Source organism: Parasteatoda tepidariorum, chromosome 8 (genome assembly GCF_043381705.1).
Source record: "Parasteatoda tepidariorum isolate YZ-2023 chromosome 8, CAS_Ptep_4.0, whole genome shotgun sequence".
Taxonomy (NCBI): Eukaryota; Metazoa; Arthropoda; class Arachnida; order Araneae; family Theridiidae; genus Parasteatoda; species Parasteatoda tepidariorum.
In genome coordinates this window covers 34,216,352-34,236,641 of record NC_092211.1, presented here as the reverse complement: position 1 = coordinate 34,236,641, position 20,290 = coordinate 34,216,352, and the positions used below count along the sequence as shown (strand labels likewise).

The window sequence follows — 20,290 nt, the reverse complement described above, 5'->3', positions numbered from 1 at the left end:
ATAGTTGTTGACAACTTGAGGTCAGTATCCGAAAAGGAAAAAAAAATAATCATTGTTTATTAATATAAATTCTTGATTGTGAACAGCATTAAACATTACGATTTCATGGATTTAATTTTCTGGTGAAAATTCACGAAAATATGTATCAATATAATTTAGCAATTACTAAATTAAACTTTTTTGTAGATGAAATTTTATTTTCATGTCAGTAACAGTAAGCATGAGCCTAAATATATTTCCATCGTTATGCCTTAAACTCTTTAGAAATGGAAAAAAAAATTATGAAATAGATTAGAGTGAAGAAAAATATGAATGGAACATATATGATGCTAAATCTATATTTGGCTAAAATTCATTGCATTTAAAAGAGAAAATAACTTCTAAAACATTATCTTATTTAAAAAAAATTATAACTAGAGTATTTTTTTCAGTTTCAAAACTTAAAAATGCCAATCACGAAGCCGTTGCAAATTCCATGAAGCAATGAGACGTGACATAATTGTCAAAATCATCCGATAGTTTTCTTACTTTAATGAAAAACGCATCCGTCTCTGAACAACTTTAATGACAGTTTTATCGTTTCCCAAATATTTTATTCTTGCCATTTATATGGTTAATAGATACAAAAATATGTAACTAAACTTAAATTTAAACTTATTTTTCTTATACATGATTGTATAAATATTATTTTATTGCCTTAAATATAATTATTAATCCCTATAATTTCGTTTTGTTTTATCAAATGTTTACATTTAATAGGTTTTATTGATTTTTGCAAAGAAAATGCATTTCTTGAACGCCAATGAAGCTTAAAACAGTTTTATATTTTTTTATTGAATTGTAAATTCGACTGTCTGTAACGTAAGGAACAATATGTTCGTGAAAAATTTCGTCCAGAAATTGTATTATTATTTATATACCAAAACTAATTTTCTAATTTCATTTACTATTACATCTGATTTTTCTTTCATTTTACTAAATGACAATGATTTACACAAATTTTAAGAATTTTTGTTGTACATATGTCTATTTTTGGTATTGTGATAATAAAAAAAAATCAGTCATATTTTTTTTTAGCTTTAAAATTTTATTGTTTATTTATTTTTGTATTCTTTTTTTATGTTTATTTACTGAAAACACAGATAAATTTCCATGCGCATTAAAATCAAATTTAGCTTAGTAGGAAGAATGTATCGTTTAAAAAAGCTCGCTTTTAGTTTGAAATCCTCACTAATTTTTTCAAATAATTGTAATTTTGTCAATTTTATTCGATGTTTAGCACAATTAATACAGTTTGTGCAAGTATTGAATGAATTCACAAACAAAAATGTGGAATTTACATAGTATTTAGTATTAAACCAAGTACAAAATGTATTTAGTTTACCTAGACACAAAAAATGGAGGCAATTATATTCTAGACTTTTTCACACTGTATGTGCATATTCTGATACATTTTATACCAATGCTCATAAACAAACATTGATATCATTGAACATTACATTGATATATTACAATATGATATTGATTGATTACATTAATTTATTGAAACCATAAAAATAATTTTTTTTAATCAAAGAAATTGTAAATTTAAAAGATTTCTGAAGGAGCACTATGCTTTTTCAGTTTTATGAATGATGAATAACAACAACATAAATACTTTCTACTGTTAACAAAAGTTAACAACTATCAGTTAAGGGAATCAAAAGATTTAAAACTAGATATTCCTTAAAAATGCGAAACATATAATGTGTTTAAGAAACATATAATGAGATACGGTTTAAGTTATACGGTTCAAGTTATGTGCAGATAACAGAAATAGGTAACCTACGCATATTGTTCATTTAGAAGGTTATAGAAAAAACGCTAATAATACTAAAGGCTACTTTAAATTTCTATCGAATAACACTGCAATCTGTATATTTTCAGTACAGGATTTTAATTTTGAAATTGAGCTTTACAATGTATGGAAAAGTATCTAAAAAAATTATGTAACTTAAACATATTTAATTAATAATCTGAGTAATGGTTTTAAAATATGGTGCTGATTTTTAACGAATTTTCTAATCAAATTATAGCAAAAAAAATCAATACAAAATTTCTATTTTTGTATTTAACAAGGTATAGCTGTTAAACAACGAAACTTTTTTCTCTTTACCTTAATTCCAACTTCTAACGAGATAAAGCTAATCAATAAAGAGATGGGATTTTTGTTTGACTTCCGTGTCAACTTAAAGTAAAGTAATGGTATATATTATAGTTTATTGTTATCCTGCAAGTCATACATAATGTTTTCAAATGTATGAAGTCTGTCTTTATTATTTATTGAGTCAGAAAAATACTATTTAACTTTGTCGAAATCTTCTTATTTCTAATGAATAATTTAAAAGTTTTCGTGGATCTCAGAAAAACTGCTACAATAATAAAATAAGAAATATGTCATTTATTGTGAAAGTGGTGTAACTCCTGAATTTTTTTAATTTACGTAATTTTTAATGTTTTTTTATTAATAATAATAATGAATAAAGTCACATCTTTGATTATAAAAGCAGAAGAAATCAAATATATGTATTAAAATGTCACTGACACAGACAACTGACTGAAAAAATACCTCTGACTGTCTACCTGTATTTTTTTTCAAACAAAAGCTTTGCAAAAAGCTAGTATTTCAAATGTCATTTACAAAGAGATGTTTAATTTTTACAATGAACAAAACCAAATAGCCAAAAAATTTCAAGGGTCAATGTCATAAACTTTTATCAAAATAAAGTATGGATTATTAATGGGTATTAAAATAGTTGATGTAATTAATTTAATACTCATCAGTTGATTTATGTAATTAATTATATATGAATATAAAATCGCATTTCGGAATCAATTTGAAAAAATTTATATGTTTGTATCTTGATCTAGACAAACTTTTCAGATTCAGAATGAAAATACTTCTCGAATCTTTCCTAGAATATTAACCAATTCATGAACGAATATTTTTCCTCAATGCAACTCACTAGCACACAGAGCTAGTCTACTAGTTTCTATATCATCATAGCAATCGTTAAAGTTTTATAATTATTCACCAGACCATTCACCATTCGAGTTATCTCTATTTTTAAATAAGTTATATAATCATTGATAAACTGTGTATCACTTTGATAAGCTATGCATCAAAAATTTGATAAAAAGGGGAAAGTTAGGAGGAAAATATTGGATGCGATATCCAGTTTATAAGTTCAATAGCCATTCATCTTAGTTTCCGAAATAAAAACAAAATATGAATCTAATTTGCTCTCAAATAAGTTTAGGAATTTTATTACTATTGAAGTATTTTTACTAAATTTATATAAGTTATCAATACTAAAGAAAAGAGTTTTTTTGCACTAGAATTTATCTTAATGGATTTTGCAGATAGCTTATATTTTCTTTAAATATTTCAAGAACAGTTATAATCGTGATGCAACATTAATTGCATCCCATATCCCTCTTTAAAGAAGGAAAACTAACTGTTGCTTACGAAGGGAATAAATCTGATTAATAGTCTGAAAAGCAAAATTAATGGATTTTACTGATAGCTTATTTTTTCTTTAAATATTTCAAGAGCAGTTATTATCGTGATGCACCATTAATTCCATCCCATATCCTTGTTAAAAAAAGAAAACTAACTGTTGGTTACGAAGGGAATAAATCTGATTAATAGTCTGAAAAGCAAAATTAATGGATTTTACAGATAGCTTATTTTTTCTTAAAATATTTCAAGAACAGTTATAATCGTGATGCAACATTAATTGCATCCCATATCCCTGTTAAAAAAAGGAAAACTAACTGATGCCTACAAAGGGAATAAATCTGATTAATAGTCTGAAAAGCAAAATTAATGGATTTTACACATAGCTTATTTTTTCTTTAAATATTTCAAGAACAGTTATAATCGTGATGCAACATTAATTGCATCCCATATCCCTGTTAAAAAAAGGAAAACTAACTGTTGCTTACAAAGGGAATAAATCTGATTAATAGTCTGAAAAGCAAAATTATTGGATTTTACACATAGCTTATTTTTTCTTTAAATATTTCAAGAATAGTTATAATGGTGATGCAACATTAATTGCATCCCATATCCCTGTTAAAAAAAGGAAAAGTAACTGTTTGCTTACGAAGGGAATAAATCTGCTTAATAGTCTGATAAGTAAAATATTTTATTAAATAATCTAAATTAAATTGAAATTTTTTTATTGTATTAAGTTTACAAAAATATTTATTTTTGTCTTTTTTCAAAATAATATTATCTAATGAGTTCGAAGAAAATATTATATATGATTGAGTATTATTAAAGCTTAAATAATTTTTGTTATTTTGTAGCTTGGTATATTTTGAACATAAAATTTAGCTACGTACTGTTTCAGTAAATAAATTTCAATTACAACTAATTAAATAGTGTATCCACTACTTAAGTATAATTAAGAATAAAATATAAAGTTTTTATAATTAAGTTAGAAATTGTTAAACATCCTAAATTACATAGTTTAAATGTTTTTAAATTAAATTTAACACTAATCTAAAATCTTTATTCATAGCAATTAATTATTCATAGCAAACAAATTTTTATATTTGTTTCAAATATTACAGAATGAAACTTAGAGCAAAAGAATGTGAATAAGTATGATACATTTTAAAATAACGTTCAGTCAATTTTTCACAAATGAGTTTTCTAACATTTAGTTAAAAAAAAATTTAAGTGAAATTTTTTTTATTTATTTGTCAATTTTTATACAATACGCAGCTTGTCAAATAAATCAACAAACACTATTTCTGAGACTCTTCAAGGATAAATAAGTACAACTATTATAAAAAATAAACTTTAATATACCAAAATTCCAAAAATTTTGAGCCTTTCTCTACGAAGAAATGCTTCAAGTTATCTTGGAGTTCGATATTAAAAACTAAACTAATACTTTCTCATATTAAATCTTCCTCTCTTTGTTTTTTCTTAGCTAGTCCAAAATGGGTGAAAAAGCCAAAGGATCAAGAGGTTATTGTAAATCAAAAGGTTGTATTTGCCTGTCAAGCTGAAGGAATCCCAGAACCAATACATCGTTGGAAATACCGACCCGGTTAGTATTTCTTTGTTTGTCAAAAGGAAATAATCCTTTCTTTTTTTTTTAACTTTCAATATCGTTTTCTTTACGTTTGCGAACAAACCCTCCCAGATTTCTTTTGAGCTACGAAATATTTTTCTTTGTGTTTTCACTTGATGTTATTGAATCTTTTATGCTCACGGGGAATTCCTGATACTGTCGATGACAGATAAGTGATTCTCTGAATGTTAATATATTTTTTTTCAATTTAAGAAAGAGCCGTAAAAATAGAAACTTGTCATTTCCAGGCTAATGCCATGGAGCTGTCAGTTAGAGTGTATAATCCTATAGGTGTAAATATAGGTGCATGGAAAAAATTCAATTCAATGATTTAAAATATGTAATTTAAAGAAAAATTTATTTATTAGTGCATATTTTAAGTTTGAAATATACATTTTAATCTCCATTATAAGCAGTAAATTAAGTGAAAAGTCTACTTGTATACATGGATTCGGGATTCATACGTGGCCCGATAGCCTATTTTCAGATACTTTAAGATTGTAGTAGTATTCATATTATGTCTTAAATATTTTATTTTTATGTTCACCTTCTTAATTTCCTTGGCCTAAATATAAGGCTTGTACACACCTTTACACCTTTGAAAAAAAATTTAAAAATTCTTAACACGCTAGAAATGCTCTACATTGTAAAAAATTTCAGATCAAATTACTGTATTAAGTAACGGCTTTTTGGGGGATTTATTCGTGAAATCTGTTTAAAAAATATAGGTAAATGATAAATCAAAACAACAATTTCGAATAATTTAAAGAAAAAAAATTGTTGGATTGAAAATTTGAAATACCCATTTTAAATTTATACCGGACAGTAAATTATATATAAAATCTATATGCACACTGTAAGAAATCCAGAATCAAATTTTGTTAATAATAACCGGCTGTCAAGATGCTGAGGCTTTTTACATTCCTTTTATACTGTAACATGTTAGGGTATCAAAATTATGATATACCGTAATTTTTTCACTAAAAATTAAAAAAATCACTCTAATTAAATAAAAATTATTGTGAAACATGTGGTATAATGTTTTATGATAAAATCGAATTTTACGGTAAAAATGAATTTTACGGATGAGGCACTCAAAATGCCGGTAAATTTATATCATGATATGAAGCAGAATTCTCTACAGTGTATGGAGAGATTCAGGGTTCATATATGACCTGATATCCTATTAGGAGATAACTTTAGATTGTAGTAAATTTCTAATTGTTTCTTAAATTATTTTAATTTTACCTTAACAATTTCCTTGAATTAAACTTATAGCCTGTAAACATCCTTGAAACGAACAAAAAAATCTTACCCCTCTAAACATACTCTGCACTGTTAAAATTTCCATTCTAAAATTATGGTAAAATTACTGGCAGTTATCTGTCCATCCGATTGACCGTAAAGTTTAAGGTAAAGAACATTTTTTCCATTATGGTTTTGAAACCATTTGCGAAAAGTATGGTAATGACACCATGAATACGAAACTATACGGTTTTTTAACCATTTACTATTAGCATTTTTTAAAAACGTAAAAAAACATATCATTCAACTAGACATAGGAGCTCGGCTTTTCGTTAGGTAATGGGCATTGGAGAATGCCGGACACTGGAAATTCTTCATATATCGAAAGGAATGGAGGAAATATTGTGGTGTCAATACAAGAGCTTGAACTCCAGTTCTGCCTGTTATGAGATTGACGCATAAGCCTTCTCGGCTATGATATGTCCGTTGTTGCAAAGAGCTAAGTAGCTTCATTTGGTGGTTCTAGTTGGTGCGATAAAATTCGGGTTGTTTAGGTGAAAGCAGTTAATAAACAGTTTTTCTCAAACTCAACAGTTTGATTACTATTTTATTTATGGTGATTTGACAGTTTTGATTAAATATCGTAGAATAACCATTCAATAAATAGTTATTTAACCATTTTTTCTGAGAAATTTTTAACAGTGTAAGTCTGACTTTATTTTTTACGGAATTTTGTAATTTTTTGTCTCTTTACTTTTTCCTCTTTGCTTAAAATCCATTTTTACCGCACAATAATTTAAAACTTTCTTAAAAGCCTAAGTTAAACTAAATGATGGCAAGAATTATCTCTATTTATTATTTGTGAAAATAATTTTTATGTTAATTATTTTTACTAATTTGTAAAAAAAATGCTATTTATTCAAACCTAAAAACTAAATGATGACAAGAATTATTAGAATTATTTATATTTATTATTTAAGATAATTATTTTTATGTTAATTATTTTTACTAATTTGTAAAGGAAAATGTTATTTATTCGAAATATAAAAAAATAATTAAATTACTTATTTAAAAAACGGTTAAATAATAGCCTACACAGTAAAAAAAAATTACAAATCAAATTACTGCATTAATCTTCGGGTGCTTTGAGTGCATCATCCGTTAAGTCCTCTTTACCGTAAAATTCAATTTTACCACAAAATACTATATCTTAAATTTTACAGTGATATTTACTTAACTAGATTTTTCAGTTATTTTACTGTCAATTTTACTCTAAAAAATTATGGTATATCAGAATATTCGTTCTGTAACGTATATTGCTGAAAATTTATTGTACAATAAAAATTACCAGCGCTCTGAGAACCGGTACTTTTAACCATAATTTGATCTGGAATATTTTACAGTGTATGACTGTGAGAAATATTTTGAAAAATATTTGTTTATTGCTTTTCACATTCTATTTTCTGAATAACATCGCCTGCAGCATTTTAAAGAAAGACATTACGCATCAGGACAAACATATGAATAGATTTTTTATACTAGTCAAAACCCTGCTAATTCCCTAGAAAAGCCATTAACATTTTTTATTTAGAAAAAAATAAGTAAAAAAATCGAAAATACGTTAGTAAGCAAATCTTTTTTTTTTCTATCCTAAACTCGTTTCCTTCGCAATTGTAACTTTAATTACTCAACATTCTTTGCTTTAAAAACCGTAATTCATCTCGTAATTTATGGTTTTTCTGCCGAATTATGATCTTGCACGCGGTTTCCTGAGAAAAAAGTTTCCGTAATTCGCTTTTTTCCCCGGCTTTAACGACAAAAAATAAAATTTCCATCTGGCGTAAAAATATTTATAAATGCACTGAATGTTTTTAAAAGATTTTCAAAAGCTTTGGACTTCTTCCTTACTCTGTGGAATTTTTTAATTACAACTTGAAAGAGAAGATGATGAAAGCATTTTCTCAAGTAATTAAAGTGCGTGTGTTTCATTAAAAGATGTTAAAAGATAGATAGTGTTGCTTTCTAATAAAGAAACGCAACAGAGTTTTTTTTTTTTTTTTTAAGTATGTGTATGATTTTCCTGAAGAAGCGAAATATTGCTTATTGTTTTGCAGTCAGGCGTAAGAGTTCCAAAAAAACTATGGTAACTTTTTGGAAAAAAAAAATAACTTGTTAAAATGCTAAAATGTTTCAAAATGAATTAAATTTAAAAAGAAGTAAATTTATTTAAAATTAAAAAAGAAAGGTTTGTTTTCTTTTTGCATTTCTGGCTTTAAGCAACTTGCATAAAATTAATTAATTGTAGATTTTGACCATAGTTTTTTCCAATGCCGGCACGATTGACAATCATCATTCGAGTATCAGTAGGGCAGATTTGTTGGCCACTCTTTCAGGGACACCATGTTAAGTTGCTCCCACAGTAAGGATAGATGGTACAGAGAATTAAAGAATGCCTTGTCCGGGATTCCAGTCCAGAAACCATCTGATGTCAGGTTAGCTTCTTAACAGCTACAAAGTCCGATCTGCTGATTCAAAAACTTCAGCAACAAATTATACATTTTGTGAACTTTAATCATTTAACGATAAAAGCCATGCTAGGCTGAAATTTCTCCATCAAAATGTCGGTCAGAAAATCTTTTCGTAAGTGTGATGCAAAATAATTCCGAATTTTAAGTCTTGTTTCATTTTTTAAAGACAATCGTACATCTAAACGATATTTTGTTTACTAATTTCTCTCAAGATAATTCAATACCGAAATTTTTTGTTTCCATCCTATTTTTTTGTACTTTTCACTCACACAGAGAAAAAAAATTATTAAAGCTACAAAAATATGTTAACTTTTTCTGGCTTCATGGGTTTTTTAGTGTTCCCATGGAGCCGAGAGCTCCATGGTAATGCGTTCGGTTGGATTAACCATAAACTATAATGTTATAATATGTGATAAAAATTAGTAAAAGTGCAAGATTTGATAATTTTATATAGGTTTTTTAGAGCGTGGCATAAAAATTGCTTATTTGTTCAATTTACTTCTCACTTTCGTATTTTTTTGCTTCTGATTTAATAAAAAGAACTGTAATTTTGAAAACCTAAATGTCCAGTAAACCGTTACCATAATAAATGGATTATTTAAATACCATGCACTTTGGCTTTGTTACCAGAAATATTTTTTTTACCAGAAATATCAGTGCCATACCGTACGGTAATTGTACCAGATTTTTTTTCTCCGTGCATCATTCTGCGTTTTTTGGTCTGTTTGAACTCCATATGACTTGATCCATCCAACTTGATATGAACTCCATCTATAGGATTCATTGTCCGCTTGCTAGTTTTAAGCACGGTGTTTTGAAGTTTTGTCACTATCATGATATTTTGTATACAGTGGTAGCATTGCACAAGAGTTCATATGCACGGAATATTGAGCAAGATTACATCTTTTGACATTTTTTTCGCAAGATTACATTGTTTGAGCAAGATTACATCTAAAAGCTCATAAATTACAATTAGAGTAAAGATGATTTTTTGTCCACTAGTTTAAATGATTTAAATGATTTTCAGTTCATCATAAGAACTGCAACTAAAGTTAAAGGGATTTTTTTGTGATTCACAAATTAAGCATTCTTAATTATATAGGTAGGAAAAATCTATGTTCCGTCAAAAGAAATATTTTTCATACCGCAAAAAAAATTTCACGTTATTTTTGCTAAGAGTATCATTTCAAAATAGTTTTCATTTACGACTTAATCAAAGATCTTAATCGTGCTCCCGTAATGAGATGTAGTAATCCAAATTCAAAAATAAATGCAGTAATAAAAGTTTAATTTTTCTAGAAAAGCTCTCTTCTATAGATAACGCATACAGTACAAAGCCAAAATATAATTGGAATAATATATTTTTTAAAATCTTTACTTTTTGTTTGAAAAATAAATGATTTGAATGATTATTTTTTCTTTTTCCTCAGAGGACAAAGTGGGCAAAAATTTGGTTTCGATTTCTTATTTTATTGTACTTGATAATTGTCTTCCTTATCAAATGCTATTCCATGAGATGGTTAAGAAAAATAGTCGTAGAATCTATTTTTTTCTACTCTAGAATTTTAAGCACCATACATATGTTAAAAGCAAATCTCTCACCTACTTCCATAAAAGGCGTCTTTCTTAATCTTTTTCTAATTTTATTATTTAAATAAAAGTAGTTTAAAGTCTTCTTTAAATAAAAGTGTAACTTTAGACAGACTGAAGATAGTACAGAATATTGCAAGTTCATTTTCTGATAAGAATTTTGCGTAGGAAATATTCGCACACAGTAGTATACACGTGTCTAATGCATTACAATATCACATAACCTAAGTAACATAATATTTTCATTTGCTTTTAAAAGGTCAAATCGATTTATTGAAATTTTTTAAGTATCATGTATTACCCAATATTATAAATACACACATTCTCTATTAATCATCTGTTAGAATTTTCATTCAAAAATTACGGTAAAATAGCAGGTAGCAGTCTGTCATCCAATTAACCGTAAAGTTTACGATAAAGAAAATTTTTTATCTAAGGTTTTGAAACAAGCAGTATGGTTTACAGCAAGTATGGTTAAAACACCTAAATATAAATCTATACAGTTTTTAACCATTTACAACTATCATGGTTTTATTATAGTAAAAAATTTAACTGGACATTGGAGCTAGGCTTTTCAATATTTAAAGGCATTTGAGTGATGTTATGGTAGAGCTGTGTGCTGTGTTTTATCATTTACCCTGTGAAGTATGGTTTAATTAATTTATCTGATTGTTTCACCTATCATAAAAGATGGTAAATACTCTTTTTTTAATCTAAGCAGCTTTATGATGTTGTCCTCTATGCAAGCATGAGAATATCGTATTCCAATAATCCAGGGTCACAAATTGGGGACTGCAGGATATTGTAAACTCTTCACGTGTGTTGAAGGGAATGGAGGGAATATTGTGGTGTAAACGTTGTGATTTGAACTGTAGGGAAATTGACATATTAGCGCTCTCGGCTATAATATTCAAAAAATTAAGTGACTTTATTAGGTGAGCCTAGTTGAAGGGATAAAATTAGGTTTTAAACTGTATTGGGTGAAATCAGTTAACAAATGACTTTTCTCACATTTAACACTTTGAATACCATCTTCTTCGTCGTTCTTTTTATTTGAATATGGAAAAATAACAATTAAATAAATTGTTATTAAGTCAGCATTCTTCCCGAGAAAATTTAACAGTGTATAAAACTCAAATTCTAAAATTATAGCACGATCTTGTAGAGATTGTTTCGTTATATTTCAATCCAATTTTATGTCATAATGCAAGGCAATATTCTCATGTAATTACGCAGCACTATTTTAAAACTCCATTCTTCGAAATTTCACTTTCAAACTAGTGAGTACTTAATGTGTTTTCTCATGTCACGCTTCAACTTCACAATGTCACACTTTAACTACGATGTATTCAATTCTTTTGATTTCATTTTTCTTTTGTAATAGTTTTCGTTAGAAGATTCTCAAACAAACCTAACACTCCATGAATAAACCTGTTTTTGTTTACTCATTTTATGAGTTTTTACTATTCTATCCTTCAATTTCTTATCTTCTCAGCAGGGAAATATTGAAAATGGGAAAAATAACTTATATATGTACCTGGGAAATGCAAAATGCATTATGTTGCTATGTAGGATATTTGAAACAACAACAGAAAAGTTGTTTCATAATGCAAAAGAAATAAACAATCAAAAGATAGGAAGAAAATGTGTTTTTATAAAAGAAAAATAGAAATGATACTGAGTGTTTTCATATCAGTTCTTTCCGTCTCTTTTTAAAAGAAAAAAACAGAATGCTTCAAAATTTAGCCTTTTCTACTGAATTGAAAATTAGTTTTTTTTTTCTTCTTTTCTTCAATTTTTTATGCTATGATACAACAAAAATATAACTTTAAATATTCTGATGTATATTTTGACATTTTCAAAAAAGATTATCTTGAATTATGTTTCTATATATTTTTCTTCCCTTTTCGTATTTAATAATATGTTTAAAATAATAGAATGCTGAATGAAATAACAAACATAAACATGTTTCTATGTTTAAAAAAATAAAAATGTTTTATATTCGTTAATTTGGATAAAAACTATCAACTTAGAATAAAAGTATTTATTTTTTGTTTTGATTTGGGAAATATAAATATGATTTTTGATGTTTTTCTATAAAAAAAAATTTCATTGTAAAGATTTTTTTAAAGTTACATACTATTTAATTTGATCAAATATATACACTTAGGACAGAAATGAAGGAAAATAGAAATGATACTAAGTATTTTGATATCAGTTGTTTCCGCCTCTTTTTTTTTAAAAAAAAAATTAAAACAAAATAATTCAAAATTTACTCTTTTCTACTGAATTGAAATTAGTTTTTCCTTTTCGATTAGATTTTTAATATGCTTAAAATAATAGAATACTGAATTAAATATGAGAAAAAAATGCAATTCTATATTTAAAAAATTACAAATATTTTCTATTCGTTAGGTTTGGTAAAATCTAAATACTGAGACTTAAAGTATTTTTTCTTCTTTTTTTGGTGCGTTTTGGGAAATATTAATATGATTCTTAATGTTTTTTTTCTTGTAAATAATTGACAGTAAAAAGGATTTTTTAAGTGCCATATTATATTTAATTCGTTAAATTATACATTTAGAACATAAACAAAGTAAATTTAATAAAAAAAAAGGAAAAGACTACAAATTGTTTCTTTTAATGCTCATTAAAATATTTCATTAAATCTGAGTTCATGGTTCAAATTTGAGAAGAAAAAAAAGAAAATAATATTATATTAACCTATTAAGTGCCAATAATATCGAATAATTTAAATTCTATTAATGCATTACCCAATAAAAGCTAAGATTATCTTACATAAATTTTTAGGCGATGGAAGAGATTTTTTTATGAAATAAAACTTTCTCATGAAACCTGATAAAGTGAGAAAAAGTTGTGACTTTTTTAAGGTTAAAAATCATCTCCATACGATTATTTTATGCAGATGATGCTTGATTAATTTTGGTAGAAAGTACTAATTGGGCTAAAGGAATAAGTTACGTACTAAAGAGAAGTAGTAATGTAGATATGTTACTAATTTCGTTAGGAAAAGTGTAGTAAATTGCCATACTATTATTATAGCTCACGATGCTTAATTAATTTTGGTGAGAGAGTCTAACTTGAATAAAAAAAGTAAACTATGCACTACTTAAGGAATAAACGTTGATCATTTAGGAGGAAAGCAAAATCTCTCCTTACTATTTTCTGCACAAATGATCTTTGATTAATATTTTATTATAGAATCTATAACTGAAATAAACAAAAAAAATAAATTTTGTACCGGATGGCAAAATTAATCAAAAAAGTAACAGAAAAATCGTCATGCAAACTTTTTTGCCTTAAATACAATAAAAAAATAAGCTATGTACTGTAAAGCTAAATTAATGGAGTTCGAGCAGGAGGAACACAAAAAATCACCATAATATTATTGCCACCAATGTTAATTTTCCACTTAATATTAATATTGTCAGCAATGCAATTGTCACTTAATTAAATTTGACAATAGGCACTTTTGATAGTATGGCATTTTGGGCATTCAATGCCAAATATACTAATGAAGGATAATTTAATATATTCGATATCGATTAAAAATCCATTGATCATATGTAGTTTTAATTTAGTTAATGACGAAACAGATCTCTTACGGGACTTCAAAAGGAATAAGTACCAAATAAAATCACTTAATTGAGGTAAATTTTGACCATTATGAGTTATTTCCGCCCTACGAAGAAGGGATACTCAACTGCACTGTAAAGATTTCATAAGCATATTACGTTATAAATTAATGACACATTGTGTGCATTATCCATAAATTATTTTACCCTAAAATAATTTTTCACCGTTAAATGTTATATCGTAAATTTTATAGTGATATTAATTTAATTCCAGAGATAAAATGATTTTACGGTAATTATTAAGGAAAAAATCTCGGAATATCAGATATTTTCTTTAGCAACATTTTCCGGTAAAAATGCATTTCCCTTTAAAAAGTACGGACACTCTGTGTTCCTGTAATTTTTACCACAATTTGATATAGAAGTTTTACAGTATGGAAAAGAGAAAACAACTCAATTATCTAACCTTCATAAATTCCGGATCAAATTACGGTGAAATCAATTTTTGCCCGAACATGTTACGAGATAATTAGCGGAACAAAGAATTTGATTTACCGTAATTTTTAATATAGTAATTACTGTTAAATCACTGAATCACTTTATTTAAAATAAATAAACATTAATTAAGAAATTGCTGTACGATCTTTTATGGTAAAAATATATTTTATGGTAAAATAATTTTTTAGGCATGCTGTACCCAAAGTGCCAGTATTTTATACCGTAATTTCTTCCAGAATCTTTTACTGTGTAAGTACATTTAAAAAGTCAGTGTTTCGTTGGCGAATATTTTCGTTCATCAAATCCAATAAAATACAATATAATTTTGATGATCAAATCTCTAATATAGTTTTTATTGTATAAATTATGATTACAAAATTTACCTCTTCAGACTTTTGTATACAGAACATATTACGTATACAGAAATGTTCAGTCTTTCTAGTTTTAATTCTGAAATAAAAATAGTAGCATATATACAAATAATTTTCTTTTTATTGTCGCATAGTTTATTTATACACTGTAAAAATCCGAAACAAAGTACGATAAATATTTGATGTATCGTAATTTACTGAAATCCCACCACTGCAAAACCACTGAATTACTGTTATGAAATAAGGATAAACGGGAAAATTACTGTATAAAATTTTACTTTAAAATATATTTTAATGATGCTGCATTTACCGTACCAGTACTTTTTCAAAGTAAATTGATAGAATTATTTTAACAGTGTAATTTAAATTTCTCATTTATTGGACCACATCTATGCTTTATAGAGTCTGAAGCTGTTTCCACAGATATGATAGTGTATCCAAAAATGTAAGAAAATTATTGATATATTTACAGAAGCAGAATTCGTAATCATTTAACGCATATACTTTTTATCCTGAAAGAAGAAAAATTTTTCGTACGTTATTTTGATGCTAATACTCTGTACATTTTTACAATTTAAAATTCCCGTCACTATAATATCTGGAATAAATGAATAATAATTTAGATAAGTATTAGCATTTAGAATGATTTATTAGCATTTCCCTAATCGATAAGGAACGAGAATTAAATATTTTACATCCCATGTTTCGTGATTAAAGCATGAAGAATTTTTCTAAATATTTAAAAATTCCAAGTGGTTTTAAAATATTCTCTTTGTGTAACCAAATTGAAAGCCTAATTAGGATAGCTGAGAAAAGAATTTTAATTTTATCTGTGAATTCTTCTTTCTTTCCATGAAGATTGTTACCTAAGTATATGTTAAAAATTTTATCTACATATTTTGTGGGAAAAAATATTTTATTTCTTAACTTAAATAGTTCCCATGTCATTGCAACCAAATCAAAACATTTACTAGAAAAATAATATTCTCGGGTTGTTTATTCATGAATTTATTCTTACAATTATTCTGTGCTTTCTTTGCAATCTTAAAAATTAAAATGAAACTTTGGAATAAACAAATCTAATATTTGTTATTAAGGTTTTATCCGATGTGAAATTATTAAATTATAACTAATAAAAAGTACATTTCATAAAATTGTAAATTAGAAACATAGAACTGAAAATGTTTGCATTCAAAAGTAATGTTATTATTTGTGTAAAGATAAAGTAAAAGCAATGCATGAAGACTAATTTAGAATAATTTTATTAAATTTGCATAAGACAAATAATTGTAATACAAAGTTATTGTATTCATATTTTTTTAATATTTCTAAATGTTATAAAAATTTACACATGAAAAACAATGGTAAGTTTTTTCACGTTTATGAACAGTATAAGTAATAATGTTACAAAAATTTACGCATAAAAAACAATGGTAAGTTTTTTCACGTTTATGAACAGTAGTACAGTAGTCACGTTTATGAACAGTATAAGTAAATCTAAAACACCGTTGCTCTGAAGCAATATTTAAAAGTATCGATACATTAAAAAAACATTAAACCGTGAACTACTTTGAAAATTGTACACTATAAAAATTTCAGAATAAAAATATGGTATAAAGTACCGTCATTTTGGGTGCATCATATGTAAAGTTCATGTATACCACAAAATATTGTTGCATAATTTCACAGCAATTTTTATAGTAATATTTATTTAATTGGAGTGATTAAGTGATTTGACGGTAATTTTTACCGTAAAAACCACGGTAAATTATATTTTTTGCTCCGTAACATATCCCGTTAAAAATAGATATTACGATAAGAAGTTCCCGCAAGCTGCCTGTACTTTTAGCCGTAATTTGATCCGGAATTTCTTACACTATATTCTCGTATTTTCTACTCAGTATATTAATTTTTCCTAATGTTACCGCATGTTCGAAATGATAATGTTCAATTTAAAAGAGCATTTATAAACTTTATCTCCTCAATGAACTGACATTTAATTTAGAAAACATGAGTGCTACAGTCTCAAAGTAATGGTTCAACATAATATCAATAACTTGAAGTTATAATAAGATGCAGATTTGCTGCTATATTTTAAAGTGTTAAATTGAGCTCGATCTTAATAGAAGTTGAACCATGGTATTGTTTAGTTAGGCTTACGAAGAACGGTACTGTTATTCAACTTACAAATGTAATAAGGTAACATAAAGTTTGAACGAGGTAATAACTTATAGTTTCCCAAAGATTTTTACGGTGCAGAATGAAAAAACACGAGAAAGTTTTTTTTTAGAAAACATCAAAAAAATTGATAAGTACCTATTAGACAAAATTGTGTTATACATTTGGATTTTTAGAAAATGAAAGCACCTTAATAATCATATTAATAATTATATTTATATTTGTATCCTGCCCCAGAAGAAGATTGACTGGTTATTCATTGTTACTACCAATCAAAAATGCTACAATACATGTATTGTTTTTTTAAACATTTAATAAATTCACTGAATATACCTTAATAAAAAAAACACTTTATTTTATACCTTGTTTTTGCACTTTTTTCCCTTTGTCTGTTAAAGTTCTCAAACTAAATGTTTTTTAATAATGATGTGCAGTGTTTTCAAATTCCATCTTGATGCAAAATTACTATATATGCAAACTTATTGCGAAGTTCATAGTGTGCAAACCAGCATAGTAAAATTTAACATTGCTTCAAGGTTGCATTGTTTATTTGCTAGCTATTTATAAACCTTGTTGGGGTTTGTGATAAAAGTTACTGCTTCATTGAAATTTGCGTATACAAAATCTCGCCGTAAAATTCTTTGAGATTTTTGTTTAAAATTTTTTTTCTCCCAAATCTTAATATGGCTCTATGCTGAAATATATTATCTTGCCATGTAATCGCTCTTAAAGTTGATTGTACGATTCTATAGTTCAACTTATATGGAATGACGATTCAATTTGACAACCTGTTAAGGGTGCACTAAATTTTCACAATGAGAAAAACAGTTATGGTCAAAACTAATAAAATATGGTAAAATTTACCTTATTTCTGACTATCTAGAGAGCTTAAGAGCTCGGTAATTGTAACCATAGCGCTTTGGTAATGAGTATTGTAAAATTAGTAATAAAAGATAGTTTTATAATATGTGAGAAAATTTATAAAATGAGGTTAAATGTTGTAATAGCATAATGAAGCTTAGAGCATGGCATATAAACCATTTATTCAGTCAAATTTTCTTTTAAGTTTTGATTTTTTTACTAAATGAGTAGTTAAAATTTAAACTAAAAAATTACCAAATGAATGGTTTATAACCCGTATATTCTGGCTTTATTAACCAGAAATATATATTTTTTTCAACCAGAATGTTCATTGCCATACAGTAAGGTAATTTTTTTAGATTAATTTCTCTTTAAATGGTTCAACGCACTATTATTATAGTAAAACTTCGAATTTAGTTTCATGAAAATGTATGCAACTGTCATCTTTTTCCTAAAAATCATTTATTTCATTTTTGTTGTTCTTATCTTTTACACATATTGATTGCTCATATGTTTATTGATGAATAGGGGATGGTCCTACTCTGCCAGCTGACTTCCGTAGTGTTGTAAGCAGTTCACATATGTATGTACTTGAAAATGGGTCTTTAGTTATAAGAGATGTTGAAAAGCAAGACAGTGGGCTATACCTGTGTGAAGCAAGTAATGGAGTTGGTGCAGCTCTAGCGGAAGTTATAAAACTCTCTGTCAACGGTGAGTTTCATTCAAAATTATAAATGTTTTAAGTTTTAATTCTAGCAATATTCATTTTTGAAGTCACTCTTTCTTTTAAATCGTTTTTAATAACGTTTTGAATGACCTTTAATACATTGTATTTTGACTTAAACGAACAATAATTTTAAAAACTATTTATTTTGAATGTTCGAAAAAATATATGTCGTTAATTTTACTTATTATTGGAATCCATTCAAATTGGAATAAACTAATTATGCTTGTTCATGTTTCAAAAGTGAAGATGCAAGTTTTTTTTTTTAATTTCAAATTCATTGTGTTAATATTTTATTTTTTGCCCAAATATTGCATTCCTCAGAAGCTATTAAAGTTAAATTTTTAAAATTACTCTAAATTAATAAATTATTAATTATTCTAACTATCCAAAATTTTGATCTTGTTATCAATTATTATTTTTTTATTCAATAAAAATTATCTTGTTAAGCCTTTCTACATCTTAAAATTATCTCGAAAATTTAAAAAAAGGAAGAAAAAAAACTAAATAATATGAGAATGCAAATAATGTTTACAATTATTTTTAAATGTTTATCGTCTTAATCTTCTTCAAACAGTAGTTTTCATACATACTTTAGAAAACAGTAGTCTCATATACATTTTAATTGTTCAAAGTAACCATGAAATAGGGTAAAAACCATTGGTTTCTACTCTAACCAAATCAATGTGTTCAAACTATTTAGTTTTTCAAAATGAACCCAAATTTAGTGAGTGTATAAAAGATCATACATTTTAAATATTCTCTTTGTTTCCACGAAATAAAAATCGTTCAAAAAACCCCTCTCGCACACTTATGGGCATTCGTATATTTTCATATGTTCCGAATTTGTAAATTTTCATATATTCTGAAAAAGTTAAGAATAATTTCTAAATTACAATTCTTCATCGAGAGACACTATTTTAACTATCGTAAAAATTTCTAAAGTTAAAGGAGTAAATTTTCAAATTGAAAATATAATGTCCAGCAATCTCATGATATGCCCGGAAGCTAGTTTACAATCCAACGGCCTTTAACGACTGGCTCTCTATTATGATGATTGTCCTCTTGGAATTTGTTGGTCGGAATTATAATGCAAGCTTTTATTTCTCTTAAAATTTAATGCATGAAATAAAAAAAAATAAAAAATTATGTTTATTTAAAAAAATGCCTAACTGAAGAGTGGAGCGTTAAAAGCCGCTGGTTTGGAAATAACAGCTTGGACATAATTAAAAGTAACTTTCCGACAGCTCATCCAGTTATATCCCTTAAGGTCCAACATAGTGTGCAGGTTCAAAAATATACTTTATTATACATTAAATATATTTAAAGTATATATGCAATTTTTCCTTTTTTATTTCTGTTTCCAATTTTCTAGATATCTCAATCCAATTATCTTTTAAAATGTCTGTAAATTTAAGCATTTGCAGAAAATGCTTAAATATTTGGCAAATGAATTAAGTTAATCTCTATTTAATAATATTTTACTGACTGCATTTAATTCCAAGTTTGATTCAAAATCGAAGAAAAAATATTCTTATCCTGTTAAATTATAATCTTAAAGAGAATTTAA

The 20,290-nt window shown here is 26.5% G+C and overlaps 1 protein-coding gene across 1 annotated transcript in view; it reads left to right on the top strand.

Moving 5' to 3' along the window:
• LOC107441526 (cell adhesion molecule Dscam1) overlaps positions 1 to 20,290 on the top strand; it is a 406,695-nt gene that overhangs the window by 205,860 nt on the left and 180,545 nt on the right. Inside the window, exons 10-11 of the mRNA XM_043043535.2 lie at positions 4,986 to 5,105; positions 18,525 to 18,707. Coding sequence (XP_042899469.2) covers positions 4,986 to 5,105; positions 18,525 to 18,707 — 303 coding nt within the window. The remainder of the gene's footprint in view (positions 1 to 4,985; positions 5,106 to 18,524; positions 18,708 to 20,290) is intronic.